Raw genomic sequence first — 26396 nt, forward strand, 5'->3', positions numbered from 1 at the left:
AGCCAATAGGCCGTGGCGAAGGGGAGATGGGGCGGGGCCGGCGGAGTGGGGGGGACGGTAGGGTGGCGGATGCGAGCGCTGGCGCAGCTGCCGTGGTGGCAGCGGCTGAAGTGGCGGCGGCTGCGGCGGCTGCAACCGCTCCGGGCTCGCGGCTGTGGCGGCGGCGCCGGCGGGCTGGGCTGCGTGGTGCGGACCCCGGCGCGGGCCGGGTTGCTGGGGCGGCGCGTGTAAGAATGCGAGGGGGCGAAGGCTGGCCTGGCTGCGAGGGCAGGGGTCAGAGGACGGAGGGCGCGGAGTGAGGGGCTGCGGCCGGGCGCTGGGGTGTGGGAGGCGGGCGGGGCGGGCCCAGAGGGGCTGCGGGGAGGTCGTCGCCGCGATTGTCTCCCTCCAGCCCAGGCTCGGGCTTTGCACCCCCTCTCCTCGGCCCCCGGCTTCCCGGGGCGACCCCCACGCGGGAGACCGCGGCTGGAGCACGTGGAGCCGGATCCCGCACTTCTCTCCCCTCCCCTCCCCTCCTCCCTCGTCTGCTCGTCTCCCTGGCGCCCTCAGGCGACCCACCGCACCAGAAACTCGTGCCCGGGTCAGGCTGCTGGGCCTCTTTGCTGGGACCTGTCCCCACGAGTGACCCTTCCCTTCTGGGTCCTCTAGAGAGCGAGAAACAAACCCGCGGAAGGAGCCCGGGGCTAGGAGTCGGGGGTCCTGCACGGTGTGACCTTGGGCAAGTCCCTTGTCGCCTCTGGGCCTCGCTTTCCCCTCCCTTTAAAATGATGGGCTTGAATCGGGAGCCTGGTTCTGGGAGGAGGTGGAGGGTCCAGCGGGGGAGGGTCCCGGAATTCAGCTGCCCTGGTTGAACTCTGGGCTCAGCCACTTCCCTGCTGTTTACTTACAAGAGGCCAGTTCAGGTAACGCCACTGAGCCTCAGTTCCCTCATCTGTAAAGTGAGGACATTGGAGAATTAGGATTTCTCCACAGCAGCGCTGTTGACATTCTGAGCCGCGTGTTTCTGTGTTGTGCTGGGTCTCACCTGTGCCTTGTGGGATGTTTAGCGGCATCCTTGGCCTTCATCTGCTGACACCTCCACCCCCAAGTTGTGACAATCAAAAATGTCTCCGTCTGTTGCTAGTGTCCTCTGGGGTGCAGAATCACCCCGGTTGAGAGCCACAGGGCTAAGACAATGCATACAAGCAAACAGTCACATATTAAACAGCTAAAATAAAAACCACTAGTCATTATGATGATAATGGTAAAATTAAGAAACTTCTGGATGAGTTCAGAGGGTGAATAGATTCTCCTGTCTTCAGAATAAATACGGGGAAGAATGTCAAGATACTGGTAATTGTCAAAGCTGAGTGATGGATACGAAGAAGTTCATTTCCATATTCTCTGTACTTTTGAGTATGTTTGAAAATATCTATGGTAGAAGGTTAAACCAAAAAAAAAAAACCAACCCCAAAACACGTAATTCTTAAGACAGTCTAATGGTAGCATCTCATTTGGGATTTCCTCTTCCCCACAATTGAGATAAAAAAGCAGAATAAGTCCCCAGGTCTGGAGGAAGCGTAAAAAAAATCTTACAGGAAGTTCGCGGCGCAGAGGGCTCCGGGCTCAGCAGTGAGTAGAATGTGCTCACTTTTGCTGCCTTATTTTAAGAAAATATTGACGCACAGGGACCTGCCCAGGGTTATTCTGGTGGTTCATGAAAGAAGTGACTTGCCAGGTGGCTATTCAGTGGGTCAGTTTGGAGGCAAAGCTGAGGAGCCCAGAAGGCCCCCCCTGGAGGAAGGAACCTGCTGCTGTTTTCAGGTTCAAAGGCCTGCTCTCAGATCTGCTGAGTCTTTGCTTTTCTTTTGGTCCCCTCCGCGGAAATGGGAATGTGTATAAATAGGAACTGTAACTGGCTGGTTCTGAGTGGTTGGTTTCAATTGGGAGTTCAGGATGAGCGCTTTTGCTGTGTGACTCTGGACATCATTTTAAAAAATACTCGAGTTTTCTTCGCCTTCCTCTCCTCAAGTAACTAAATCGAGGGGAATGACACCTGTTTAGGAATGCTGTGGGCTAGTGGAGATGACCTGGCCCGTTACCTCTTTACAGGTCATTGGACTGAGGTGCCCCCTGAACAGCAGGGCTGGGACTTGTAGAAACTGTGGGGTAGTGGCTGGGAGCATGGGTCTGGAGTCAGATTGCATAGTTAAAAGCTTGGCTTTTGAGCTGTGGGTTCTTAGGCAAGTTACTTAACCTCTCTGAGCCTAAATTCTCCCCATGTATAATGGAGGATAATAATGCTACTTATTAATAAAATTTCAATCAGCTTTACTTAAAAATTGCCACAAGAGCCCGTGGTACACAGGAAGTGCTCACTGAGTATTAACTACTATTATTTTAATGGTTATATATTTTTTTAAGTCTAAAATCTTTGCAAAACTCACATAAGTGTAAAGATGGGTAGAGGTGGAACATATTAGCCATAACCTGAAGCTCCAGACATGATTACCCTTAACTTTTCAGAATTTTTCTTGCTGAGTTTTCCCCCATATTTTAATGCTATTATACTGCAATATTCTTTTTTTATTGAGATATAATTCACATACCATAAAATGCACCATTTTAAAGGGTGCAATTCAGGAGTCTTTAATATATTTACAAGGTTATGCAACCATCACCACTATCTAATTCCAAAACATTTCAATTGGTAGTGGTTGTATTCTGATAATTGTCTTTTTTTTTTTTTAATCCCTATCTCTGTCTTTATCCCTGTCTATGTTTCATTATCTAGAAGATGCCACTAATGGAGGAGCGTCTGACAAGCACCTCTGGGCCAGTGGCTTTGAAAGGGACCTGCGAGCAGAGGTGGGTTGAAGCCCTGGACCTCGCCTCCTGAGGGCTGCAGGAGAGGAGAACATGGCCGTGAGTTTGGATGACGACGTCCCCCTCATCCTGACCTTGGACGAGGGTGGCAGTGCCCCCCTGGCTCCCTCCAACAGCCTGGGCCAAGAGGAGCTGCCTAGCAGAAGTAAGATGACGGGGTGGGCTATGGGGTGGGGCGCAACTTTTCTGTTTGAGGGGCCGAGTTGTGGGCTTGGTGGTCTGACAGTAGATGCAGGTACCCTAAGGCCTGACCCCACATTTGGCCCCCAAGTTCTGCAGAAACTACTGGGAGACTGTGGGGTCCTAATCCCACAGCTTCTGGATGCTTCCAGGGCCTGGCCTGGCCTGCCCTCCCGGGGCCCTCGCTCCCCTCAGCGCCTCGCCTCCCTTGCACCTGGGCACCCTGGCTTTGTTCGTGGCTGCTTGGCGGGGCCGTCAGCTAGACCTGCCCCTTGGCCGGCTTCCCTGTCCCATTCCTTGTTTAAAAAAGAAACAGAGTTCACCGCGGGCCTCCGTCTGCCCCAATCGGAAAGCGTTGGCAGGAAAGTGGGTCGACTGCTTTTTCGCTGGAGCGCAGTGCCTGCCTTGCCAGGACAGCGTGCAAGGGCCAAGCATTTGCTGGATCCATTGATTTGAGGGTTTGGGGTTTTGCTTTGTCTTCCTTTAAACCAAAGCCCAGCACAAAGTGAACCCAAGAGAGCTTGTGAGCGTTAAATTTTTTAAATTTTAAATGTGTTTCTGGCAGAATGAGAGGCCTTAAGAACTTTTCTGGTCCTTCTCCTGAAGCCATTTGCTTCATTTGCTCAGGCCTCGGGCCCAGGAGAGGCTTAAAATAACTTGCCCTTCGTGGAGGGTCCTGGGATGTCGCGGACTAGCGCTTGACGGTCTCCTTGGCCTATGGGTTTTCCCCCCACCAGCCACGCTCCGGAGCCAGGACAAAGGGACATTGCTCTCCTCCAGTTCAGAGGGGAAGACACTGGCCCAGGGAAGGACGAGCCTGGCTCTCCCGTCTCCTTTGTCCAGAGAGAACACAGTGGGTTACAGGAGCGCAGCAGCCTCTCCTCGGAAGTGACGAGAGAGCAGTGGGAGGCCCGGCTCCCTGTGGCCTGGCCTCTCTTGCTTCCGCATGTTCACCCCGTCTAGGGCGGCAGAGCCGGTGGTCCAGGAAGGTTAGAACGTAAACCAGATTTTCCCCTAAGCGCCATTCGGGGCTGAGAAAGCAGTGGCTCTGATTTCAGGCACGCTTCTTAAACGCCCTAGAGCTCGCAAGCTAAGTGGGGGGCTCTTTCTGACCTGTTATCTTAACAAGATCCTTTTCAAGGTAGGCAGTATTATCCCTATTTTACAGAGGAGGAAACTGTAAGTCAGAGAGGTTAAGTAACTTGCCTGAGGTGACACAGCCAGGCAAGGGGTTGAGCAGAGATTTGAACCCAGGTCTGTCTGACTCCAAAGTTCATTCCTCTCCTCCTCCCATCTTCCTCTCCTCTCTCTTCTCCCTCTCCTGTCCCTTCTTCCCATTTTTTCTCCACAAGCCCTTAATAAATGTGAGTGCTGCTGGGGCCAGTCCTGGGGCCGAGTAGTTAAGTTCATGTGCTTCCCTTTGGCAGCCCAGGGTTTCACCAGTTCGGATCGTGGGCACGGACATGGGCACCGCTCATCAGGCCATGCTGGGGTGGCGTCCCACGTGCCACAACTAGAAGGACCTACAACTAAAATATACAACTACGTCCTGGGGGGCTTTGGGGAGAAGAAGAAGAAGAAAAAAAATAAAGATTGGCAACAGATGTTAGCTCAGGTGCCAACTTTAAAAAAAAAAATAAAGCGAGTGCTGGCCCATCGCATTTACATCTATTATGTCATCATATAACCTCAAGATAGAGTTATTGTTATAATCTGTATTTTACAGAGGAAGAAACAAGCTCAGAGACGTTAAGTAATTTGTCCAAGGTCACACAGCTCATAAGTGGTAATGGCCCTCTGCTCTTCCCTCTCATGCCGCTGCATAAGGTGCTTTGGGGAAGGGGACGTCAATGAATGTGACGGTCTCAGCTTCAGAGTAGGATACCCCCTAGTAAGGGAGGCGTGTGCGTCCAGGGCCAAGAAGGGAATGGACTGAAAGGGAGAGTGGTTGGCCTACTAAGGGTGTGGATCATTCTGGAAATAGCCAGGCTCAAGATTCTAAATTGGAATCCTGGTCATTGTCGTGGGTGCCACTTTTAAGTCCCTCCAGAGTATCACAGCTGATGGCAGGGTGTCCAGCTCTCCTGCAGGATTGAAGGGGGAAGAGCAGCCCCGTGCTGTGTCAGGGTCAGGTTTTGAACTGATGGCCGAGCTTGAAGAGCAGGAAATGGGCCAACTAGACAAGAAAACTCGCCTTGAATAGGCTGCCACTGGGGCGGTTCTTATCTTGGTGAAATTGGTGGCTTATTTTGGTTTCTTTCTTGAGAAAAAAGAGATAGATTGACAGGGTCCAGGGAAATTGTGCTTTTGGTGCAAAAGTGCGTGCGTGCCTCAGTTTCCTCTCTCACCTGCTTCCTGGGTCGTTTGCTGAACCCTCTAAGAACTAATGGGTGTAATCCTCCAAGCCCGGTGGGGAGAACCGGAGGGCCTCTCTGCGGAGAGAGGAGATTTCGGAGGAGAGCTGCTCTGCCTCAGTGTGGGCCTTGGTCATGTCATGCTTGGATTTCAGCGTTGACCTTCCACCCAGGGTCCCCCGTCCCTGCTGCCTGAGCAGTCGGTCTAAAACACACATCTGACCTGGTCGTTTCCCCGGCGTGAAGCTCCCCAGGGCCTTCCCCACCCCCTGCAGCATGTAGGCCAAGCTCCTTAGCTGCGTCCGAGGCCTGTGTGTTCTAGCGCCTTCTTGCCTGACCAGCCACATTTCCTGCCTTAGCCCCCAGCGTCACACCCTTCTAGGTCTGTGAATCCTGGTGCATTTGTAACCTCTCTGCCTCGCTGGTGACTCTGTGGAATGCCTGTCCCAGCCTCTTGTTTGCTCACGAGCTCCAGTTCCGTCTTGAAAACCCTGCTGGTGACCCCATCTCTTTGAAGCCTTCACTGACGCCCCTTCCAGGCAGGCTCATTACTCGCTGCCCTTGTCTGCTTTGGTGTCCAGATCCAGACCTACAAGCAGCCTTCTGAGCTGTAATTACTTGTTCAGCCATCTGACCACCTGCGAGGCCCTGAGTTCCGTTCATCTTTGCGCCTCCTAGCTCGCTGTCTGCAGTAGAAGGCACTCAACAAATCATGGTCAAGACAGAGCTGGGTGGGTTTCTGGGGCCTTGCAGCCCCTGGGAGTGGTTGTCCGAGGAGCCTCGTCAGAGATGGGCAGCGTCTCCTCCCGCCTCTTCTCTGAAGCAGTGGTTTGAGTCTCATTTCTCTGATTGTCCTGGAGCAGCCATCACCGTGCCCCCGTGCTGCGCGCCCCCCCCCCCCCCCCACCGTCTACAGCTGGTCCCACCCTCTGAGGGATCAAGGAGCTGGCAGGATGCACACAGAGCCCTTCAGCTGAGTCGGCAGCTATGCGGGCGTGACCCACTGAGGGCTGGGCCAGCTTTCTAAGGGCGTGAGCCTTGATGGCGCTGGGCCCCGCCCTGACCCAGCAGCTGTCACCGTGCTGTCCTCTGGCTCTGCACCTACATTCTCCTTGTCTTAGTGTGCGGGGGCTGCCAGGACAAAACACCACACACTGGGGGCTTCAGCACCAGCAGTATGTCTCACAGTTCTGGAGGCTGGAAGCCCCAGATCAAGGGGTCAGCAAGCTGCTTTCTTCTGAGGCCTCTCTCCTTGACTGGGAGACGGCTGCCTTCTCACTGTGTCCTCGCGTGTTCGTCCCTTGGTCTGTGTGTCTGTGTCCCGACCACTTCTTATGAGGACACCAGTCAGACTGCATCAGGGCCCACCCCTATGACCTTTTTTACCTGAATCACCTCTTTAAAGTCTCTGTTTCCAAATTATTCAGCCACATGTGAGGTCCTGGGGGTCAGGACTTCAACATAGAAGTTTTAGGGGACACAAGTCAGCCCATAGCGTCCTGCCCTTTCCTCAGATGCCGGTGCCCAGGAACCTGGCTCTGGTGCCTGTGACCTTTCGCCCTATCCTGGGGCATTTTCCCTGCAGGAAACTGGAGAGTTTGGATTTCTTTTCCTTATTTGGGCAAGGATGGATTTTTTCCAAGACTCAGACATCTCTGGGCTGAGAGAGTGGCTGCCGAAATGCTAATGGCTGACTCACAGGCAGAAGGTGTCAGGTTGATAAAGGAGGCAGGGATGCGCAGAGGTATTTAAAGCCTGCAAATTAGGAATCACCTTGAAAACATCAGCGGGGCAGGCATTGGACAGTGTGGTCTCGAGAAAGCCCACGGTCTGCGTTGTGCGCACCAGGCTGGGGTCTAGACGCCACTAGGCCACAGAGCCTGAACGTTGCGGGCAGTGCAAGGGGTTTTCCACGGGAATTGTGGCCACACTCAGCTTTTGCCTTCCCGTTGCCTTTAAACCCACAGCTGCCGAAAATGGGCCTGCACTTTACGCCTGTTCTGGGCGGAAGAAGGGATGGGGTCCAAGGGTGGCTGAGGCTTCCGCAGGGCCCTTGGTCTCATGGGCTCCTTTGGTGCTGGTGGTTCGTGGTTTCCAGGTGACAGGCCGTGCAGGGATGAGGCCTAAGGTGACAGAGCAGAGGAACTGCCTTCCTCTTCACCCTGAGGCCCAGGACGCCATCGGGAGTTACCTAGGACCCAGTGCGGTGTCTAGCAATGGGCGGGGCCACTGGCTTCATGCAGCCAGAGCCAGCTGGCCCAGGCTCGGTCCAGGGGAGCAGAGCTGTTGGCCTTAGGGCAGGTGTAGCCAGGATGAGGTGGGAAAGAGCAGTGGGGCCGTATACCCAAGGGTGGTCGACCCCAAGGTGGGCTGTCCATTGCCAAGATCCATGCCCACGGTTCTGTCTCTGATGGAGCATCCCCAGTGTATCTGCCAAACAGTGAAGCCCGGGGCCTTGCCGAGCTTCTGGCCCCTGTGATGCCCTGGGTGGTGGGGTGGTTAAGCTCGCAGGCTCCAGAGTCAAGCTCCAGGCTTCAATCCTGGCTGAGTACGGAGCTTACTTCTCCAAGCCTTGGGCTCCTCATCTGGACGGTGGGAGAGTGATGGCGTCTCCCAGGAGAGGTGCTGGGATTCAGCGAGAGCCCATGTGTGATGCCCGTGGTAAGTGCGCAGCCAGTCACAGTGTTACTGTCACGGCCAGAGACTGGGCTTCTTCTCGGGAACATCTTGGTGCCTGAGCAGGGGTCTTGAACCCAGGCCGAGATCCGAATCCTTTTTGCCGCTTTCCTGGCACGGTGGGTGGCCCCCGCTGAGTCGGGAAGCGGAGACAGCACAGCAGCTGGAGACGAAACAGCAGTTAGATTTCACAGCCTCCCAGGGAGCTCGGGCATTTGGCTCTGCCGGAGCCACTCCCCTGGCTTTCTTAGGGCTGCGCCGAGGCAGAGCGCTGGGTGCCACCAGGCCGGCAGAGGCACCAATTAAAATGAGCAAGCACCCGGCATGCTGGGTTCCAGCCTCGTAACGAGACTTAAAGCCTTTCACTCCCTCAACCCTCCGAGTCTTCACGGGGGATCCTGTCTGTTGCCTCGGGCCCCCCGCCATGAAACGCCATCTCTCCCCTCTGCATGCAGGAAGCTGCCGCCTGGAAATGGCAGTAGTGGCAGCTGGGTGCGGCTGGAGCGCCTGCCGCTGTACTTTACCCCCCACCTTCAGGGGGTCTGAGTTCCCATTTACTCTGAGAGCACTTCATGAGCCAGAACAGTCGACTCCTCAGCCTCCAGGTCAGGGAGGGAGCACGGGAGGGCTCTGAGGGCTCCCAGCCAGGTCTGGTGCCTCCAGTGGCTCCTGGTCGCAGGGCCCTCCCGGGGCTGCCTCGAATTACAGCATGGAAGCGCGGGAACGAAACCCATGCTCTTCAGAGGAGCACCGTGGGATCAAGCCCCGGAGGGACGCTGGTCCCAAGACCGTCCCCATCCCACCTTCATGCTCAAGGAGCTCTGGGGACAGCTCTCCATTCTTTATCCCTTTGCTGGGTGAAGTTCCTGGTTTCGACATCTCCTGACTCTCTCCTTTCCCCGTCAGTCCAAGCTGAGTAAGGTTGTACGCAATAAAAATAACAGCTCACGGGCACTGAGCCCCGTCATGCGCAGATGGCGTCCGAAAGCAGTTTGCGTGTGCATCTCTCACTGGTCCTCCCAGCAGAGCCCTGCCATCCATGCTTCCAGTGTCCTCATCGGACAGAAGAGCAGACTGACGCTCTGAGAAGCTGAAACTTGGCCAAGGTCGTGCAGCCCAGAAGTGCCAGCGGCAGCATTTGAACCCGGGTCCTCCGACTCCAGAACTCAGCCTCTTGACCGGTGTGCCCACGCCAGGAAGCAGAGCTCTGTGGAAGCAGTGGAATTTTAGGTGAAGTTTCTTTTCCAAAAGGAAGTTGCTTTCTGTCTCTATCTACATTTTTTTTTTAAATAAAACTTTTATTTCCTGCAAGGCATGTTACTGTAAACTGGAGTTCTGTTCCTGGAGCTCCCTTTCATGTTATAAAAATAGCAGAACTGATGGGGTTTCATTGTACAAACTGTTTTGGATCATCACAGAGAAACTAGAAAAACAGCAAGTGAAAAAAAACCAGGCCGCAGAGGACAGGCAGGATTTCACCCGGCCGTGAAATCGGCAGCCTTCTCCACGGTGCACGCCCTTCCCTACTCTTCCCCTGCTCAGGCTTTCGGCTAAATTGTGCTTTGTGGTCGTTGGAACCAGACGGTTTGGGCTGAAAATGGGAGCTCATAGGAGGCAAGATTTGGGAATGGGAAGGGAAGAACAGAGGAGGAGCAGCCTTGGAGAGGGGCGTGAGGCTCAGAAGGTCGGCTGGGGGTGCTGAGGAGGGGACCCCCAAGGTCACTGGTTGCCAGAGCAGGTAACACCACATCGGGACTTGCCTGGAGCATGGATAACCGTGGGGGCCTGGACTGGGTCACTGACTTAGGCCATTGGTTGCCTTTCACACTGGGAACCCCCTCTGCCTTGTTTGGTCTTGGTTAGAGGTCCTTACCTCGTTGTGAAAATGTGGAATTCTTCCTCTATTCAAAGCACTCAGGATCCTGTTCAGCTGAAGCGGCCTTGTAGCAAGGACCTGAGAGCTCAGCTGCCCTGGGCCTGGGGGGCCTGGGACAGGCTGGAGAGAGTGGGCGCCGTCCACAGGGGCAGCTGCTGCTTCACTCTTGCCATTCGTGACCATGTAGGATCATAGGCTGATTGGTACCACATTGTCCAATGTTTCAAGAGAAGTCAAAACCTACACTTTTCATCAGAAGTCTTCTGATTTTTTTTTTTTGAGGAAGATTAGCCCTGACCTAACATCCGCCAATTCTCTTTTTGCTGAGGAAGACTGACCATGAGCTAACATCCATGCCCATCTTCCTCTACTTTATATGTGGGACGCCTGCCACAGCATGGCTTGCCAAGCGGTGCCATGTCCGCACCCGGGATCCGAACCGGCGAACCCTAGGCCACCGAAGTGGAATGTGTGAACTTAACCACTGCACCACTGGGCCAGCCCCAGAAGTCTTCTGATTTTTAAGTATTGGCAACTAATTTACATTTCTTAAACAGCCAGCCAAGTACAAGCTGGTCACCGGGCTGCCACTTTATAACCTCTGACACAGAACATAGCCGTTCAGCCTTTGCTTTCTGTTCGGAACAAACTGCTTCGCAATAAGGAAACAACATGGAACCAACCAGTGGCCTCTCCGTGGCCTGGGAGGTCCTCTGCACCTTCGGGTGGCGTTCGGTGGGAATTGGAACCTGCAGGGAGCTTCCTTTCTGCCTCCACGGGCTTTGCCCAGATTTCACTCACCTTTGGCGTCAAGCCTGGAGCTGGAGGGTGGCAGTGTGGAGCCAGGCCAGGCTGGTGAGGACAAGCGGCTGGAACAGGGGCCCATCTCCCAGGAACCCCGTCGTCTCCGTGTCTGTTTATTCCTCCCTTCCTCCCTGTTGTAGTTCGTTTCTCTCTCTCTCTGCTAGAGGGCCGGGTTCCCCTTCTTCTGCTCTGCAGCCTGTCCGACCTTACGACCATCTTCTCTTTCTCCGCTGTTTGATCCAAGCTGGCTGGGACTTTTTTTTTTTTAGCTTTGGTTTTGAGATGTGTCATAAAGATTCAAGTGGGCATCAGAAGTTAAAAAAAGTAATAATTCAATACCTGGTCTTCTAATTCTTCTTTTAATCATTACTTTCTTGTCAACTGAAAAGCTCCGTAGAGTTTCTCAGCTGGCCGGCACGTATTTCTCAAGCCCTGAGCACAACTGCCGTGGGGCTTACAAGAGGCGCAGCAGACGTCGTTGTGGCTTGTGAAGGGTTCACAGTCTGGCTGGCAGTGAGACACGAGCGTGTGCAGTGAGACACACGAGCGTGTAACAGGCGGCTTTTGCAGCGTGTTTGATACCCGCGGAAGGATTTAGAGGAGGGGAGGGTAAGGGCGGGGTGGAGGTGGGAGCGGCTCCCCAGGGGGTGGAACGTGGCAGGAGTTGATGGTGGTCTTCTGGATTCGGGAGGGAGCGGCGGCGGGAGAAGCTTCAGAGCGATGGCACTCAGGGAGCTGAGTCTCTAAAGAGAAGACGAAGAGGAGGTGAAAGACTGTCCCGCAGGAGAGGAGCCGGGCGCAGAGGTGTGGAAGCGTGGGGGCGGGGGTGGGAGGGGCCAATGCATCCGGGTCTTGGAGGGTCCCCGCCTCTGCCCCCAGGGCGGTGCTGAAGAGTGGCGACTGCATCCTGGGGTGACAGCGAAGCCCCAGAGTGCTTGAAGCAGGGGGGTGACATGGTCGCCTTTGAGGGGAGCGTCCGCCAGTTCGCTCAGGCCGCCCTGCGAAGAGAGGTTGGACACGGGTGCCGACCGAGACCGGGAGCGTGGTGTCGGCCTGGGGATGTGGTGGGACCTGTTTGATTTTGCCTGAGTGGCAGGGGAAGCAGGTGTTGGGCTCGGTCACAGCACGAACAGTTAGTGCTGTGGTCTCATCCCCCCACCTCCCATGTTTCTTACCCACCTGGGGCCTGTAGATGTTTGAGTCTGTGGCCCTTGGAGTAAATTCTGGGGGTCTGGCTCTGCGGCAGGAGTGGGGAGAGCAAAGGATGATGAAGACTCAACTACGCGAGCCGCAGATCAGCCTCTGGGCAAGTGGAATCTAGAGACAGGTCGGAGTCAGGGGTACTGGGGAGAGGGGCCGAACCCCCCCCCCCCACCCGGGTCGGGGAAAGGCCTGGCAGAGGGGAGGGGGGCTGAGAGCCCCCTGTGCAGGCCAGAGACCGTGCTGGGGCAGACTGGGCTGGGGCGTGGCTGAGAGCGGGTGCCCTCAGGTCAAACCAGCTGAATTGGAATCCAGTGCTGCGATTTACTGCTCTGGGACCTTGGGCTCTTGGCATCCCCTCTCCAAGCCTCGGCTTCCTCATCTGCAGAAGGAAGCTGACACCAGTGCCACCGTTGAGGGCTGTTGCGAGGTCTAAACAAGATGGCGTGCCTCAAACAGCACAGTGCCTGGCTCGGACCACTTGGTGACGTTAGCCCTATTCTTAGGGTGTGGTCAGAGCAGGGGGCCGGTTCCACGGGGAGCCTAGAAGGCCAGAGGCGGAGTTCGGACTTGGTGGAGTAGGGCTGAGAGCTGCTTCATGCGTTTAGTGACGTGATGACAGGTGTCTTCCTTCTGACCTCTTGCCAGCTCCAGATGCCGTCTCCAGCCCCTGTGATGTCCTTTCTTAGAGACCCTGGGGTGGGTCAGCCCTGAATCGGGATTACTTTTCTCCCTGGAGATTGGGGGCGGGTGGAGAGGGCCCTCTCAGGATGTTCTCCAGTGGCAGGAGCCAGGTGTGGCGTTTTTCTCTCCTTCTGCGTCTGTCTCCCTGACCAGCCTCTGGACGTCCCCAGGGCTGTCTCATCTGTGCAGCCTCGAAGCTCCCCTGCTGGCAGTCAGGAAGCACGTGGACTCAGTGAACTGGCGAGCTCTGTCACAGGCTGGCCTGGCCTGTGGAGGAGGCAGTGCCCCCATCAGAACCGTCAGGAGCTGAATCAGGCCAGGAGAAAGTGGTTGGTGAAGGCACAGCGGGCGTCAGGATGAACATGTTCTGTGTCCTTGCCCCACCCCACCGTGCCCAGCTCTTAGGGTCAGAAAGGACCTCCTCCCCTGGTTCCTCAAGGCATAGCTTCTAAGTGTCTCTAGCAGGTAAGTTCCTGCTTTATTCCCGTGCCCTGACACAACCCTGAACAATCCTTTTTGGTCGAGAGTCGATCAGGAAGCTCTCGGTCTGCTCAGCCAGGAAGTGAGAGCCGACTGTGTTTATCCTGCCCCAGGATAAAGCCTGGAGGTCTGCATGTCTCCTCAGTGGAGGGGAGGGGGTGGATTCTGTCCTCATAACCACCCCACATGTATTGAGGAAGCGGCATCTTGGAATGCAACTAGGATATTTGGATTAGAAATTAAAAAAAAATTTTTTTGATGTCTTTCCCAGTGTATTTTAGCTCTAGAAGCAAGCAGGAGCATAATATTGCAGCAGCGTCTTTTTTATTTAGGGGTTTTGTTTTTCCGTGGAAGACTCGATTGTGTTCCGGGAATCTCCTGGGTGAATGTTTGGTGGCTTCCGCCTGCATTTGGAAACCTTGCAGACATCGCCCATGAGTGCTCTGTGGGTCTCGCCCCTGCTCCCTGGCCCGACAGTGAGTCCAATAGCTGCAAAGCGGAGTGTCCTTTCTACCCCCTTTGAGTGTCAGTCTTCCCCGGGGCCCTTCTCCTCACCCACTGTTAGAGGCGGCGAGCACTGTTGCACCTGGCTGCAGTCGGGAGGGGTGTGTGCCCCGATGCTGGTATAGAGGGTTTATCCTAAAGCCCTTATGAGTCATGGTGTTTGTCCCCATTTTCAGCTGTGCAGTGTGAGGCTGGGAGGGAGGAGCTCTGTGCAGGCAGCCAGTGGAGCGTGGGGCTCACGCGCTCAGTAAATGTCGGTGGGCTGCCCATGTCTTGCCCTCTGACCGGAGACCTGCCCCTCTGTTTTCAGGCTGTGCCCAGGAGGTGGGGGGGACACATTTTCTTGCCCGGGCTCCAGCGGCCTTGAAAGTTTCCTTAACTTTAGAGTATAGGTAAGGAATCCGTGAACTGAGATCCGCTCATTTGGTGAGGCTTAGGCCAAGTTCTTGGATCGAGTGGAAGATGCGGCTCTTGAAGGCCACGGGCTCTGACCCGCTGTCCCTGCGCAGCCCCAGAGAATTGGCAGTGGCCCCAGCACTTTCCAGGCCATGAGAAGTTTCATCTCGGTTACACTCCTGGCTGGCTGACCTTCTGCTTTTACTCCACCCCAGAAATCAGAAGCAGTAATCAAGTCTTAAAACAGGGGACTGCTCGTATAATCTCATTTATTTAATAGTCACATAATCTCACTGATTTTTCCATTTAAACCACTTTACTGCCAAACCTCCCTGTGGGCTGCCACGTCTAGCTCCTGATCCGTCCCCGCTGCACGTTTCTTCAGCTGGAGGCCTGTCCTGTCTGCAAGCCCTCCCCAGCTGTGGAGTGGAGGTTTGTCTGACTGCTTGCTGCCTGCGCCTCGTTCTCTGCTGTGTGCGCAGAGGCCCGCTTGCTCCCCAGCATCTGCCCGGGCTGGATTTGATGAATGTCTTATGTACCGAATCACGGTTTGTTTTGTGCCGTGATGGATTCCTAAAGGTTGTGAGAAAATGGAATTTTGGTGAAGTAGATCATTTAAAATATGGGCAGGAGAGCTGAGTTTGGCAAAGCCTCCTGTCCTCCTAGCGTGATTAATACCCCTCAGTTCATCCAGCGTCTAGCTGGGTTTTGTAAATCATGTAACCTCCAATCCGAGTTTAGCCTGTCTGCGGATTTCTTCCTCGTGTCTCCGGGAGGCCCATTTGAGGTGGCCGGGTTGGACAGGGAGGGGGGGGTGTAGAGCCTAATCCAGTGTCCTGCCTGAGTTGTTGCTGTCGGTGTGGGTGCTGCTGTGTTACACAACTCTGCTGCTTTCTCGTCGTGCAGGTTTTGCAAAGGCAGGGCCCACGTCTTTCCTACGCATATCCTGGGCACTTAGTAAATAGATGTGGAGTAATATATCGAGGGGTGAGTCACCGGGTTCTGAAAACATGCAGGGTCCCAAGTGACACTCTCTCTTACAGCTTAGCCAGCCCCTGAGCCATCTGGGGTGACAAGCAGACGCATTCACGTGTGGTCAGATCAGAAATAGCCCAGGCGGGGCCTGGCCCCTGCTTCCCCTGGGAGCAGCCTGCCCTTTGGACGTTCCGGTCTCTGCTTGCAGCGCTGTGCAGGTCTCCAGGAGCCCACACGTGTCCTGTGACTGCCGTGTCAGCCTGGGGTGCTAGGTCCCCACCTTCCCTCATGTCTCAGCTCGCCCCCACCCCCCAATCGCAGCCCCCCCTTTTCTCTCATGAATGCCTCTTTTTGTTAGATTGGGATTTTACTTTTTATTTTTTTCTTAGTCTTTTAGCTCTTGCTGCACACCAGCATGGGCTGCTGGCTGATGGCTTGGAGCCACTCCAAGCTGCGGGCACGTTGCTTTCACTTGTGGGTGGTCGTCAGCGGCGTGATGTCTTCTCTGTGACTCCCGAGGGCGCCCTCTTCTGCGGGCTCGGCCGTTCTCACTGGGCTGGCCTGCCTTGTTGGGAACCGCAGTTTTTACTGCGCACCCTCGAGCCAGTCTAGTCGCCTTGACAGGGCCTGGGTTTTATCCGAACCAAAGCCATTCAGCCTCCAGGCCCGTTGGCCCGTTTGTTTTGGCTGCACGTTGTGTGCTGTTTCCTTTTGGCGTGCAGACACTGTCCCTGGGTGCATGGGGCTCACGAGTCTGGAGATGGGAGGGGCTTGGGAGAGTTCTCAGTTTGTTAGAAGTATGTGTGCTGGAGGAGTGCTGACATCTGCCAAGATGCCACGCCGTGCTAACGTTTCTTCAGTCTCGCAGTCTGCAGCAAAGGGTCGGAGGTGGGGGGATTTCCGGCATCATCTCTAGGTGGCTGTGCAGCCTTGAATGAGGAGCTGAGTTCCAGTTTCTTCATCTGTAGAACGGGGATAAGATGTCTCCATTCAGGGCTGACGTGAAGATTAAATGGGGAAATTGCATTTGCCATCTCGCAGCACCCGCTCAGAGGGGCCGCTCTAGGTAACAGGACAGGACAGGTTTTCGTTTTCACCAGAGGAGCAGGGTCGCCCTTTCCGGAGCCCTGCGTAGGGAATCCAGGACTCTGAATTGAGGACTGGAGCCGCTCTTCCTTTTGTTAATTCTCCGACTTCCTCTTCAGGAACATTAGCCGGTTTTGCGTTTTCTTAAGGGTCCTTTGTGGCACGTGGGGCGTGTCTGTGGCCGTCCTCCCGCGCACTGTGGGAGATTCCACCCAAGCGCTCACGTCCTGTCCGCTCTCTAGGATGGCCTCTTGGTTTCCATTGTGTTTTTCTTTATTCACGATGCTTCTTCTGGGCTGCCTTCCTCACTTAATGGAAAGGGAAACTGAGGAAAAGGAAGCCAAGGCTGAGCCCGGTGCCTGGCCGCTGACTGCACCGGCCCCTGCTGGCTTCTCTGGGAGTGGCACTGGCCAGGCCAGCCCAGGTCCATGGAGAGGCAGCGTGCCCAGGCCATCCAGCTCTCTGCAGGATGTGGACGTCCCCCAAGCTGTCGCTTCCCCGAGGGGCCTGCGCCTCCCGCCTCCTTGCTCCTTGTTGCTGCTCTTCTAAGAGAGCCGCCTGCTGCAGCAGAAGATCCAGCAGCTGGGGCGTGGCCAGTGTTCCTGGAACAGCCCGGCCCCCATGCTCCCAGGTGGGGGCTCAGCAGACCTCTGATCTGAGCTGAGTGGGCACCGTCAGCCGACACAGCAGCAGCCTGCACGGAGAGCGAGCCTCACAGCCAGACGTGCTTCTCGGAGCGCTGCTGTCTGCTGACCCCTCGCGGGGCCCAGGCGCGCTGGCATGCGGTGAAAAATGCCTGTCATCGCCATTTGCTCTTCCACCTCCCTCCCATCCCTGTGAGGTTCACAATTAGCGTTTCTGATGCTTCCAAGTGAATATGGGACAGATGTTCGCACAGGTGCTGCGCTCTTCACTGGGTAAACAGAGTAGAGTTTGCACGCCTGTGTGTGTGTGTGTGCCTGTCTGTGTGTGTGTGAAGCCTAGAGCCTTCGAGATGTGTGTAGTGTTTACAAACGCTTTTCGAAAGCCTCCGAAGCACTTTGCATGTGGAAGGTGCTCAATAAAGACTGCGATATGAGAGTGGCGCGGTGAAAGCCGTTTGTCTCCGAGTCCACCCCCTGGCGTGGGAGCAGGAGGTCCAACTGCAAGTTGAGCCTTGAAATTCAGGGACTAAAGAAGGCGGAACATCCTGCCCTACCGAGGAATGACCTGCGAGGAATGACCTGCAGGCCTCCGGCAAGCCACTCGTTCTCTCTCCGCTGGCCTGGGGCAGGGAGTGGAGGGGTGGGATGTGCTGTAGAGGGCGGTGAGGAGGGTTGGACCACGGAAATGACCTCCAGGACTCCTGATGGCTGACTGTAAATGCGAGCTCCCGTGGCTGCCCGGGGAAAAGGGACTTTCAGTTTTGCCTGTGCAGCGTGGTTGTAGATGAGGTTACGATGTTAACCAGGACTGACCTCGGCTACCTCTTTCCGGTTGGCGCTCCTGGTCGTTGCTCTGCTGTTGGAAGCTGGTGGCTCAAGTTCAGTCTCTTTAATGTAGCTGACAGGCTGCCCACGCCTCCTGCCTCACAGAAGCAGTGGGGAGAGGTCAGGCTGCCTGGCCTTCAACCCCAGACTGGCCACTTGCTTGCTTTGTGACCTTGGGCAAATCAGTTAGCCTCTCTGGGCCTCATTTCCCCCTCTGCAAACTGGAGAAGGTAATAGTCTCTGGGTGATAGGGCTTTTTCGTGCTTGGAAGAATTAACAAATGTGGAGCCCTTAGAACTGTGGCGCATGGTACAGACGGAGTGTGAGCAGCTGTTTTTGTTAGCATTTCCACGACGTCGGCCTCATCTCTGGCCCTTTAAGCTTCAGCATTCCTGAACCTTCTGCAGTTTCCCAAATGGGCCCGCTGTTTGCTTCTCTGAGCTGTGTGCGTGATCTTCCAGTTTCTGGACTGTACCCCTCACCCCAGCCCCCTCCACCTTGCCAGCCACTCCACCTTGCAAACACCCCTTCCTGCTGTCACTAGCAAATGCCTTCAGCGCCCCAGAATTGCGTTCCTTCCTTTGCCTGCTGATGGTGAGCTCCGAGAGGGCAAATGTCATGGTTTCACTGTTTCAGATCCAACACCTGCAGGATGCCCGGTGTGCAGTAGATGCGAAGAAGCGTCTCCGGTTAAGCCACGTGTGTTTGCATCTAGGAGGTCAGCCTTTCTAAACTGCCCCTCCCTTTTTCTCCCCCAAATGACTATATGATTTATCAGGATACAGGAGCTGCTCTCAGGGTCACGTGTGCAAGCTCGGGAGGCAATTCCCTGGGTAGCCGGTCAAGGGGGTGGGCACCGGGGCAGGCATCTCTCCCCGATGACTGAGAGGGGCTCCTTGCACAGCCCCTCCCGAGAGCTTGCCGTTCCCCGTCTCCCCACCTGCCTTTCCATCCGCCTCCCCTGCACAGCCGCTGCTCTCAGCTTTCTAGAAGTTCCAGGTCCTTCAGTGGCTGGCCTCGTGTATCTGCAGGGACTCCCTCTGGATTTGGCCTCTGAGGTCCCTGTCAGCTGGCCGGAGGAACAGTGGAGGTGGCGTAGGGCATTATCCTGGCCACTTCCAGGCCAAGGCTCCTTCTAGAATAGTGCTCAATCCTGGGTGCCAGCCTTGGTGAGCCTGTCGTCTTCCTTTCCTCCTTCTAGAACAGTGCTCGACCCTGAGTGCCAGCCTGGGTGAGCCTGTCATCTTCCTTTCCTCCTCTGGCTTACGCCTTTGGCAGGACGGCTTTTGGGCTTGAGGCCAGCAATTCAGCAGGGTGGGCTCTGTGCCTGCTCTCGCCTCTCTTGGGGTCGGCCTGTTGGCCCAGCGCTCTGCCAGGTTTGCGGCCTTTCCTAACCGACATTGATAACGTGGGTCTGCCTCCCATGCCATCTTGCAGTCAGTCATCAGCAGAGGAGGCCCGAGCAGGAGGAGACATGCACTCTGCCTGCAGTCAGCAGCATGTCTTGCCCAACTTTTATCTGGGGGGCTTTGAAGAGCCAGCCGGCACAGAGGCGGGGTGGCGACGCCGCATCTGGAAAATGCATCAGTGTCGCTCTCGTTTATTTTCCTCTCCTCCTCAAGCTCTTCCCACGGAGTGGGGCTCTCAGCGACACCTGGCAGACGGCTGGGCGATGCTCGTTGTCAGTCTGGCAGGCACTGGTTTCCGGAGGGCTCCAAGCGCTCTGTGCGTATCCGCATTTGTTTGCGTGATGCCCGGAGCACAGTTGGCGCCGGTCCCAGTTAATGGATGAAGACACTGAGGCTCTGGGGATTCGCACGGTGAACCCGGAGGCAGGGGCACGGCTGGCAGTGAACTCGGGTATCCAGAACTGCGTTTTGTCTTGAAGAGATGTGCAGGGTGCGTGTGTGTTAGGGAATGCCTGAGGTCGCGTACGGAGGAGAACGAGGATGAGAAGGAGCAAGGATTGAATGGGGGTGGGGTCCTCAGTATCCACCTGCCCAAGAACAGTCCCTGCCTGGGGCCCTTTCTGCTCGGAGCTCCCTCCCGCGGGGAGGTCACAGGCCTTTTCTCCAAAGCGACCTCTTGGCCCAGGCCCCACAGCAAGGCCCGGCGCTCTACCTCAGCCCAGCAGACCCTGATGGCTGCATGGGGCCGGGTCGCAGGAGCCCTCCCCTCCTGCCGGTTCCCGGCTCCTCCCTCGTGCCGCTTTACGGCTGGCATATGGAAACTGTTTCTATTTACCCAGCGCCGCCAGGACGTCGCTGCACGCTGCGCTCCAGCGGACCCAAGCCTCGGGTTCCCTGCAGGGCGGTTCAGAGGCTGCGTGCGAGGCGGCCAGCTGTTTGTTAGGGAGCGTCTGGGCCTGTTACATCAGCGCGGAGGAGGCGGTGCCATCTGTGCGGACAGCTCGTCCTGGTTGCCGGCCTGTCCTCTGTACGGGGCTGCTCTCCCGCTTTGAGTCAGAGTGTTTTGTTGCTCTTGTTTGGTTCTCCCGAGCCTGTCCCTCCGGCAGGTCCTTTCAGTTCCTTCTCCTCCCCTGCTGGGGATTTTCTGTTCACCTCCTGGGCCGAGTGCCAGGATTCAGGGAGGGCGGCTAAGGGGCAGGTCACGTTGCGTAAGTCTTTAGCAGTGGAGGCCTGTGGGCCTGGAAAGGCTGCAGGCGGTTTTCACAGAGAGCCCTCTGCCCGGGGCACCAGGAGGCGGAACAGAATGTCTCCCTTAGGGGAGCCCTGGAGGCGCAGAATGGGCTCCTCCTGGTTGCCAAGAATGTTCCTGGTCAGCTTCCTCTGGCCCTTTTAACCCCTCCTGTGAGCGGAGAAGTCTGCTTCTGTGAGAGCCAAGGAGACGGCTGCTCCGGCCCTCCTGCACTGCTGTGGGCTTTCCCCTCTGCCCTGCTGTTTCCAGCCCCCCAGGAAGGGCGGAAATGCAGAGGCGAACGCCAGCTGTTGTCTTCCTGGAGGAGGCGGCGGAGGGCCGTCTGCCCGACAGCCCCGTGGTGAGGCCATCCCGTCTCCTCGAGCTGGGCCCTCGAGGTATGCCTTGACCTTGCCTTTCCAGCTCGCCTGGAAGAACCTGTCCTGCTCGGGGCGAGGATGGTGCCAAAGTCCCAGGTCGCATGTGTTCGTTCTCATGCGGTCTCCGATAATCAGCAGTGTGGGGGCTGGTCCCGCACGCAGGATGGGGCTGGACCTGGGGGCTGTGCTGAGAGCCCCCCTGACTGCTTCGTTGGCCAGGATTCTCACTGTGCAGGGGACGCTCCCAAAGATGCGAGCCCCGGTCCTTTACCTGGAGGCCAGGGGCCAGTGTTTCTCCCCAGAAGTGCAGATTAGGCCCAGGTGGGCAAGAGTAGACCTGGGCGGGTGGGCGCTAACAGCCCCCAGAGGGTGAGGCTCCCTGGACAGACCACCTGGAGCAGACCCAGTGGGCATGATGCATGGGCCTCAACAGGGATGTGGGGACAGACCATCCCCTGGGACTTCGTGCCCATGGTGACCAGTCAGGAGAACTGGGAGTCCCTGCACAGCCTGTCACTTCCTGCTTTGAGGGAGTTCCTTCTGAGGATGAACTTGGATCGGTTCCCCAACAAGCAGGGCCTCGTGCCCCCAGACCCCACCCCATCTGAACTGCAGGCCCACAGTCTGTCCCACTGGACCTGGCGGCCACCCCGGCCCTCTCCCTGCCACCGTGGCCCTGGTGCCCCGTGTCCCTCTCTTTTACGGACCGTAATTGTCCTTCGCTTTGGGGAGCCGCTGAGCCTTTGACCCTTCCTTCTGCTGCCCCGTGAAGCCCCTGCACTTGGAGAGTTTCCATCGCTTCTTTGGCCACGTCTCCAGCCTTGGGGGGAGCCAGGGTTGGAGCAGAGCAAATGAGGGCCGGCAGTTAGGACCCCGAGCGGGCCAGGCCCACCTCTTGCCGTGCACTGAGAGTGCCTCTGGACTCTGCGGCCGCCTTGGCGTGCAGGCTGCATATGAAAGGCCTGGGCCGGGTCGTGGCCGCCTGCCTTCCTTCTGCGCCCGGTCCATGATCCCTCAGTGTGCGGCCCGGCCGCTCAGCCTGGCCTGAGGGACCTCTCTGACAGCACCTGTGACTTTCTCGAAAGGCCCCGTCACCTAGGGGCAGTGGCCCTTGTCACCTGGGCCTTTCAGCCCCCTCCCCATGTGAGAGCCCCTGCGGGACCCCGTGAGAAGAGACCTCGCGAGGCTGAGTGGCTAGAGGCAGAACAGAGTCCACCCTGGAGGGGGGAATGCGCCCTTCTCTCCCTGAGCACTTCAGGCCTGTTTCCCTTTCTTTGGTTTTTAAGGTTCTGCCTTGAATTGCTCTTACACAAAATAGTCCCACTGCAGCCATCCTTGAAAGAATGATCCTTAGCAAACACAGCGGGATCTTCGTCCTGCCCCTTTGTGAGGCCCCTTTGTGAGGCCCTCGGGCACTCCCCACCCGTTTCTGGAGGTGGCCATCCCCGCCCCACGGGATGTGCTTCTGGAACCTGCGGGGCAGACCTCCCCTGTCATTCCCGTTCAGATGTGTTGGTTGAGCACTTGTTCATCGTGCCTGACAGCGTTCTGGGCTCTGGGGACAGTACAGGGAGCCAGACAAAAGTCCCTGCCCTCATGCGCCGTCGTTCCAGGCAGGGAGACAGGTGCAAAACAGGCCAACAAGTGAATAAATGCCCTGCCAGCTGGCCATGCAAGTCTGGGAAGTGGCACAAGCAGTGTGAGGGAGATAGGGTGACGGTGACGTGACTCCTGGGTGGAGGCTGAGGCAGCCTCTGATGAGATCATGTTTGGATGGACCCCTGAGGATATGGGAAGGCTGCCATTTAAAGATCTAGGGGAGGGCAGAGGGAACAGTAAGTGCAAAGGCCCTGAGGCAGAACGTTCTGGGCATGTCCTAGGATAACAAAGAGGCCAGTGTGGCTGAGTGGGGCTAGGTGACAGCGCGAGGTCTTGGACTAGGTGTCATAGGACCTTTCTATCCAGTGGAGGAGTTTAGAGTTTTCTCAGGAGCCAGATGCTGTGGCATATTTGGGGCAGAGGAGTGATACTATGTGGCTTAGGTATTTTGAGGGTTATTGTTATACTAAACTAAAAAGTTTAAAACACACATGTGCACAGGCATGCACGTATACAACAGAGGATTTCTCTGCTTGATGCAGAGAATAGACCATGGTGGGGCCACAGGGAGGGGAGTAGGGAGCAAGGAGATGAGTCGCTGGAAGGGGCTGTGCCCATTCAGGGGCGAGGTGGCCCGGGCCATGCAGAGATGGAGCAGGTGAGAAGTGAGACTGTGTGGTCCGGGCGCAGCCAGCGTCTGGGGGTTGTTCAGCATAGTGAGTAGGGAGCAGTGAGAGGGTTAGACTCCTGACTCCCTAAGGACCCTCCTGCCCCGGGATTCTTTGAGGGTCAGCTGTTCCATTCAGCACTTGTAGGTCAAGGAAAATATTCTCCCACCACGCACTCCTGCCTGCCCACTCATCTGTCAGGGCCCCCACTGGTGCATCCCAAGATGAACAGCGAGGAGCCTTTTTTTTTTTTTTTGAGGAAGATTAGCCCTGAGCTAACATCTGCTGCCAATCCTCCTCTTTTTGCTGAGGAAGACTGGCGCTGAGTGAACATCCGTGCCCATCTTCCTCTGCTTTATATGGGGACCCCTACCACAGTATGGCTTGCCAAGCGGTGCGTAGGTCCACACCCCGGATCCAAACTGGCAAACCCTGGGTCGCTGAAGTGGAACATGTGAACTTAACCGCTGAGCCACTGGGCCGGCCCCTGAGGAGCCTCTTCTTGAGGCCCTGTGGTGAGGGACACTTGCAGCCTCAGCAGACGGGCACCCTGGAGGGCAGGGGCTGTCCAGATACCTCTGGTCACCGCCCAGGGCCCAGCGCCTAGGGGCTGCCCTCCGGCCCTGGGGAGACCCGCTGAACAAACAAACGAGTGGACGAACAAGGCAATTGTTGACTTTAAAATGTTCTTGTTAAGAATGATCTTCAACCTACAGATGTATTTAGAATGAAATAACAAATGCTTATGTACCCAGCCCTAGCAGAGTTCCGCATTTACTTACTTATGTTAATGAATCAGACACAACAGAGTAAAGCGCCCTCCGCCGAGTGCCGTCCTGGGCAGCTGCTTGTTAGAAAGGCCCTTCTTGGATCTGGCAGAAATGCCTGCCCCGTGACAGCCCCTCCCAAGTCCTCGTGCCGCCCTGTGCGGCCCCGCAGTGTGTCTGCTCTCCCTGCCAGCTGGCCAGGCATGACCTGTGGCTATGGAGCGTACGTTTTGTCTCTGTGATGCTGTCACATGGGGACCCCAGTGTCCTCAGCGCTCTGGAGCAGCCGCTGCCCCCTAGAGCCCACCTGTAAGTGCCAGGCTGCAGATGCTCCTGTCTGTCAGGAGTGAGGGAAGGGACAGGAAGTGGAAAGGGACGCAGCAGGAGCCAGGTTCTAAAGACCCTTGCCTGTTGTGCGAAGGAGTCCGAGTTCCCGAGGGCAGCCAGTGGGGGACATTGAGCAGCAGAGTGACATGGGCGGATTGTGCTCGCTGACTTCACCCTGCAGCAGGATGCCTGGGCAGGGGGCCGGGAAAGGCCGGGCGCGAGAGCCAGCCTGGAGGCTGTCGCATCTGTCAGATGGAAGACAGGAGCCTCCAGGGAAGGTGGGCACAGGAGGTGGTCTGAGAACCCTCCCAGACCTGGTCACCTGCACGCCCTGAGGGCTGGGGAGAAAGGTCCCACCAGAGATGTCTGGCTCTGAAGACTGTCCTCCAGGCGGCCAGAGCCTGGCCCGTCCCCACCCCAGTGGCCCCTGTGCATTTCAGAGACTGAATGGAGCTATCGTTTGTGGCTCGGAGGGGCTCGTGCATCAGGGGAGAAGCCTGTCTCACCCACACCAAGGCCCTTCAGGACATCAGGGGTCACCTGCTGCCAGGCAGAACCCGGGGTGTGAGTGTGAGAGGCATGCCTGGCAAGGAGCGGCCTGGCCTGTGGGACCCTGTGGCCCCCGGCCCCAGTGGTGTGCGGGGCAGAGGGGCGAAGCTGAGGAGGGCCAGGTGCCTGCGCCCCACCAGGAGTGGGCGGAGAGCTCCTGGGCGGGAGGGAGAAGCTGCATCCGTTTCCTGAGGCCCCTACATGAGAGGAAAGGCTGGGAGGGCTTGCGCAGGGCGTCTCCGAGGCAGGGGCTCACACAGATGCTCATGTGTGCACGGGCTGGGAAAGTGGCGCTCGTGTCGGTTGCCATCTGTGCCAGCTCGTCGCCACCCGCCCGCACCAGCACCGTTCTTTATTTTACCCAGGCCTGCTGTGTCTTGGGCCCCGGCTCCTGCCATGACGTATGAAGGTCACGGAGGACGGGGTGCAGGCGCAGGAGGTCGCAGCACTGTCCAGCTACCTGCCTGCGGCTTCTCCTGTTGGGAGCCACATTTTGGCTCGCGCTTCGTGGTCCACGTGAGCAGATGGAGGAAGGTGGTTTGACCTTCTCCTGTCTCTGCCTAGGGCTTAGTTCTTCCGGAAGCGGGCCCTGGGATCAGAGTGGGGAATGCTGACATGAGGTGGAGAAGGGCCAGCACCATCACGTGAGGCTGACGCCAGATGTCCCCCTCCTCCGGTAGCTCCGTTTTAGGGATGCATCTGCTGCTGGACTTTTGATCCTTTCAGTACTACCCGGACACCCTTTTCCCGTTCCCAGTTCTCGAGAAGCGTGTAGCCTACTGATTGGGAGCTAGCCAGCCTCGTCAGGTAGCCCAGTCCTGCTTCTCGCTGGCTGCATGACCTCCGGAACGTACTCAGCCTTCCTGCACCTCAGGTCCCTCACGTATGACGGGGGAGTAGCATCACCTTCTTCGTAGGATTGCTGTGAGAATGGAATAGGTTGATTGGTATAAAGTACGTAGATATCTATCAGCCATCTATCGCTATATTACAAACCACCCCAAAATTTAGTGCCCTCGGATAACAGCATCGTGACCCTTGCTCAGGGATTGCAGTGTGGACGGGCTTGGTGGAGGCAGCTCCTCTGCTCCACGCAGTGTCAGTTTGAGGTGGACGACCTGGTTTTGAGATGGCTCATCCTGCTGGCTGACAGGTGGGTGCTGGCTGTCGGCTGGGAGCTCATCAGAGCTCTGGACTAGGGGCCTCGATTCTGCTCCATGGGCCTCTCCACTGGCTGCCTGGGCATCCTCACGCATGGTGGCTAGGTCCCAAGGGATGAAGGTGGAAGCATTTTTATGACCTAACTTCGGAAGTCATAAGCGTTGTGCCTTCTGCCCTCTGTTGGTCAAGGCCGTCACGGTGGCTCACCTGGTTTCAGGAGGAGACAGACTCTGCCTCTTCGTAGGGGAGTGGCAAGGTTCTAGAAGAGCATGCAGGATGAAAGATAATGCTGCGGGTTTCTTGGGAAAATAAAGTTTGCCATGGAATAGGTTTGGGCATGCAGTAAGCCTCCATAAATGTTTACAACCGCTGGTTTAAAGCCATTGTCTGCTGTCTTTCATCCCAGCCTCCTCTTTCTGAGAGGGTGGTAGTATAGTGGAGTGGTTATATGCATCTGCTCTGGAGCCAGGCTGTCTGGGGTCAGATCCTGGCTCAGCTCCCTACAGCTGTGTGACCTTGGGCAAGTGGCTTAACCTCGTGGACGATGGAATTTCTAATAGTGCATACCCCATGGGACTGTAAGAATTACGTGAGTTAGTCAGCATGCAGCACGTCCCACAAAGCCTTGTGTGTTTGTACTGTTAACTCGTTACTTTTCTTAAATGCTTCATTGGTGGGTCTCTTCCAGAAAGATTCTCCTAGTTACACATCCTAGCGGTAGAGATGAAGCTCAATCCGGAGTAAGTTTGTGAACTGGAA

General features: G+C 56.5%; 1 protein-coding gene across 4 annotated transcripts in view; it reads left to right on the forward strand.

Moving 5' to 3' along the window:
* The first annotated feature begins 33 nt into the window (after positions 1-33).
* TPCN1 (two pore segment channel 1) overlaps positions 34-26396 on the forward strand; it is a 59701-nt gene continuing 33338 nt past the window's right edge. Inside the window, exons 1-3 of one of the 4 annotated variants that reach the window (XM_070516115.1) lie at positions 53-227; positions 2774-3010; positions 18186-18267. Coding sequence is in view for 2 of the 4 variants with exons in the window: in XM_014858626.3 (XP_014714112.1) it covers positions 2899-3010 (112 nt within the window). In the remaining 2 variants the exon portion in view is untranslated. Of the gene's footprint in view, positions 228-2773; positions 3011-18185; positions 18268-20182; positions 20585-26396 lie in introns of those variants that run through there. The other 3 variants (XM_014858626.3, XM_044775828.2, XM_014858627.3) reach the window with 3 other exon arrangements.

Source organism: Equus asinus, chromosome 8, assembly GCF_041296235.1.
Source record: "Equus asinus isolate D_3611 breed Donkey chromosome 8, EquAss-T2T_v2, whole genome shotgun sequence".
Lineage (NCBI taxonomy): Eukaryota > Metazoa > Chordata > Mammalia > Perissodactyla > Equidae > Equus > Equus asinus.